This window comes from Fukomys damarensis, unplaced genomic scaffold (assembly GCF_012274545.1).
Source record: "Fukomys damarensis isolate Sample0158 unplaced genomic scaffold, DMR_v1.0_HiC HiC_scaffold_34, whole genome shotgun sequence".
In the NCBI taxonomy this organism is placed as follows: domain Eukaryota; kingdom Metazoa; phylum Chordata; class Mammalia; order Rodentia; family Bathyergidae; genus Fukomys; species Fukomys damarensis.
In genome coordinates, this window is record NW_022900946.1 from 515,693 (window position 1) to 519,813 (window position 4,121).

The 4,121-nt window shown below is 51.3% G+C and overlaps 1 protein-coding gene across 1 annotated transcript in view; it reads right to left on the reverse strand.

Annotated features, from left to right (window-relative positions):
- Positions 1–4,121, reverse strand: part of Setd1a (SET domain containing 1A, histone lysine methyltransferase) — a 25,597-nt gene that overhangs the window by 12,626 nt on the left and 8,850 nt on the right. The window contains exons 9-13 of the mRNA XM_033758721.1: positions 3,633–4,118; positions 3,021–3,197; positions 2,803–2,890; positions 1,862–2,019; positions 1,622–1,709 (exon numbers count right to left, since the gene is read on the reverse strand). Coding sequence (XP_033614612.1) covers positions 1,622–1,709; positions 1,862–2,019; positions 2,803–2,890; positions 3,021–3,197; positions 3,633–4,118 — 997 coding nt within the window. The remainder of the gene's footprint in view (positions 1–1,621; positions 1,710–1,861; positions 2,020–2,802; positions 2,891–3,020; positions 3,198–3,632; positions 4,119–4,121) is intronic.

Sequence of the window (4,121 nt, forward strand, 5' to 3'; positions counted from 1 at the left end):
CTATGTACTATGTAGTTGAAACTGACCTGGAACTCACTATGTAGCCCAGGCTGGTCTCAAACTCACAACAATCCTCCTGCCTCAGCCTCCTGAGTGCTGGGATTACAGGTGTGCACCACACCTGGCTGTTTTTTGTTTGTTTTTTTGAGACAGGGTCTCACTATGTAGTTCACACTGCTCTGGAACTCAATGTGTATCCCAGGCTGATCTTGAACTCACAGCGATCCTCCTGCTTCAGCCTCCCAAATGCTGGGATTTCAGGCATGAGCCACCAAGCCCAGCACACCTGGCTTTCTGAAGGAGGACCTTAAGGGCAGACTGGATGATGAACTCTGTGAGAAAGGGTTCTGAGATGAAATAAGCTTGAGAATGTAACATGCTCTACACACTTAGGAAATCAGTAGTGTATGAGAAAGGCCCTAAGAAATCTAAGCTATATAATCTTTGAAGAATGTAACTGGGAAAATTAGAATAGAAAGGAAGAAATGGGAAGGGAGCTGGAGGATGGCGAGATGGAGCTGAGTAGTAAGCAGGGGCTCAGGTATAAAGGCTCACAGTGTCAGGATGTAGGAAAGTGGGAAGTCAGGAGAAGACAGTGTGAAGAGAAAGTGTGCATTCTAGGGAAGATAATCCCATTAGCAGTTTGAAAGACAGAATGGCACGGAGGGAGAAGAATGGAACTAGAGAGAAAAATTAGTCAAGATTGTGCCAAAACTCTCAGTGAGAAAGTAGGGTATGCCAGGAGGACAGAAAATGCCAAATAATTTAAGAAGCAACCAGAAGTTAAGACTGACAGGAACAGGTGGTCAACAAGCCGGGGAGGGTCCGCACCTCTACTCTCCAGAGAAAACTGAGCTTTCTGCTTAGGGAAGAGGCTCTGGGCCCCACTGAAGTGGCCTTTCTCAAAGGTGTCCAATGACCTCACAGAAATAGTACACGTTTCCCCAGCTCCACAATCTGTCACTCTCCACCCAATTCCTCTATTTATCTTCTTCAAAGCAGATGCCACTGAAGTGACAGGATTTGTCCATTTGTCTATTAAGCCTCCACTCCCTCCAAGATCTCAAAAGCAGAAACCACATCTGCATTGGCCACTGCAATGTCCTAAGTACCCAAAATAGCACCTGCCACAAAGCAGTGGTTCAAAACGTATTTATGAATGAATAAGAAAGAAACCAAGCCACATACCCAATACCTGACAGAACGTGGGGAGCCAGAAGAGTGCCCAGCTATGCAGCTGCAAGGAAGGGTAGAGAGTGGGGGCACAGCCTGGGTGCTGCGCCTTACAGGGAGAGGGCAGTATTCAAAGGTGGGCAGGTGAAAGCTGGCTGCATCAATGGACAAAAGAATACAGATTCCTTATCTCTAGGGCTTAGGAAAGTGAACAGATTTTGCTAGGGTGTCCTCAAGAAGAGAGGAAAACAGGAGAAATGATCTGAGTACCAGGTTTAAAGTATCCAAAGGGCCAGCGCCTCAGAGAATACGGCCAAAGAGTTGCCCTGTGGAAGGCCAAGGTGGACAGCAGGTCCTGCAGAAAGGTTCTGTGGGCTCGGGAAAGGGCAAGCCAGGTAACTGAATCCCTTCCTCCCCAAGCCAGAATGCCACTCAACTCTGTGCTCACCATCTGATGCCTCTGTCTCCTTCTTAGTGGTATCCACAGCTTCCTCTCGCTCTTCATCTTCCTCATCTTCCTCATCCTCATCCTCATCCTCAAGGAAAAGAACAAACAGGAATTAACAGGAAAGCAACAACTAGTTCTCCCTGAGGCACAGCTGCCTGGGTTTCAGGCAGAGAGGAGATGGCTATGAACAAACATCTGGGAAACAGGCTTCTAGCAGGGACGGCACACTCTGGCCCTTACCTTGTCGGAGGAGGACTCCTGGGATGCCTCTTCCCCTTCGCTGTCCAGAGCAAAGGACTTACGGTGCTTGCCTTGGGCCTTCCCTCGCTCTTCATCCCGCTTTGGGGGCTTGGTCCCCGGACGTCCTGGTTCTCCAGCCTCCTTGTCTCGTTCAGAATCTGGGCCAGTTGACCAGTGGTTAGGAAAGTCCCCACCAACAGTAAATTACTGCTCCCCTACCACGAGCAAGGAGCTTTCCACACACTACTGCTGACCCTCCTGACGGGCCTGTTTATAGCCTGGAAGCAAGCTGAAGCTCAGTACAGAAACAAGTATCTCAGCTACTAACATTCTGTACTTCTCAGCACATCCCACCCGCTTTATCTTTTGTCCTTTTCTGAGCTGGGTGGAAGGGGGAGTCTACTTGTTATGCCTGCCCCAGAAAAAGAGTACTAAGGCAATGGGACTCCAGAGAAGTCGGCTGGACTCCATTAGGAAGTTTCCCAACCATGTGAGCTCTTAGCCAACAGCTCAGACTGGACAGGCTGCAGGGACATCTGTAGGAGAATGGAAGCATTAGACGTCAGACTTGGGCAGACGATTTGTTTAACCTCGGAGCTCTGTGATCCTCAGTACTGAAGTTACCACCTCTGTAAGTGGTTTAAGATACAGAAAAACATAAATCAGCACACTATAGTAATAACCACAACTACAATGCAGGGAGAACCTAGAGGATGCTTCTGACACCTCAGAAGTGCTTGCTATGTAGCTCAGACTGGCCTTAAACACATTATGTTCCCTAGGCTGGCCTCAAACTCATGGCCATCCTCCTGCAGGCATGAGCCAGCAAGCTTTAACCTTCTAGCAAGATCTCTTGTTGGCTCCCTAACCTTAAGACACCCTGATCCTTTCCTCTCAGAATCTCGCTGTCCCTTTTCCCTTCTGTCTGATCTCCAACTCACCATCTTCATCTTCCTCGGCTGGAGTGGAGGGCCGGGGCCTCTTTTCTTCACTGGCCTCTGAAATTTCTGACGGTTCTTTCCGCTTTACCTGGGGGACAGGCAACAGATGAGGCCCACTTAGACCCCAAACACTCATAGTTCCCAACCCCCACAGCCCAAGGACAGCAGGCCCTCTCCCCACTTTCCCCATCCTACTTAGCAAGTCCCGTTCTGGATACCTTGAATGATGGCAGCCGCAGGGCCCCTCGCAGCCCTGAACCAAAGGTGAAGGCCTCGATGCCTGTGGTACCCCCACTCTTGGCCCAGTCTACGAGAGACAGCATGCCCGGTTCTTTCAGCTTTGTCTTCTCTTTATCCTCCTCCTTCGCTTGCTGTTTGGCTGCATTCTGGAATGGCTGTAAGCAGAACGGGACTGAGATTGCAGGCATTCCCTCCCGCCTGAGACTCACTCCCTAGGCCCAGGATACAGAAATGCACTTACTTGCTCTCCCACTTGACACCATTTCTGTTATACCTCTGCCAGCCACTTATGGGCATTTTTCTCAAAAGTCTGCCTTTTTAGCCTATAAACCTTGGAAAACAACTACTCTGTCTGCAATTTACAAATGGCAGCAACGAGACCTAAACTAAATTCTTCTGACTCTCAGGCCCAGGCACACTGGCTGCACTGTGTCCAACTTCCCTCCACACCGACGTGTCCTGCGTGCCCTGAGCCTCGCTTCCGCCTGCCTTGGTCCTTCCCCTACCACCTTGAGCTGCTTGGCTGCAGAAGCTGAGATCTATGGTGTCGAGAAGTCCAAGGTTCCCTAATCTCAGGCACTGGCTCTCACCTTGGCCTTCTCTTCCTTGCTTTCCCACCACTGGTCAAAGGCCCCAAATGCCACATTCTCCACCATCTTGCGGTTGAGGTCTCGCTGCATGATGCTCTTCATCTCTTGGACGAGGGTGGCCAGCACGCAGCCCACAGTGCCTGCTGACGGTAGGGCCTTGCCTTCTGCCAGCTCGGCTTCCTCCCTGGGAGGCAGCCGGGCCTCTTCTCCAGAGGCTGAGGAGGGCAGGGGCTCGGCTGCCATGGGCAAAGGCAGGTGATAGGCCTCCCGAGAGTACGCACCCCGGCCTTCTTGCCCTTGTGTATACAGAGCATAGGGCAAACCATAGGCTGCCTCTTGTGGAGGTGGGAAAGGGAGGAAGGCTTCCCCGAAAGCCCCACCCGGCGGACCAGCCGAGGCAGCAGTCAATCCCTTGCCCTGCCGCAGCTGGTGGAGCCGAGTTAACATCTGGGTCTGCATCTGGAAGGACATGGGCATCCCTCCCCACTG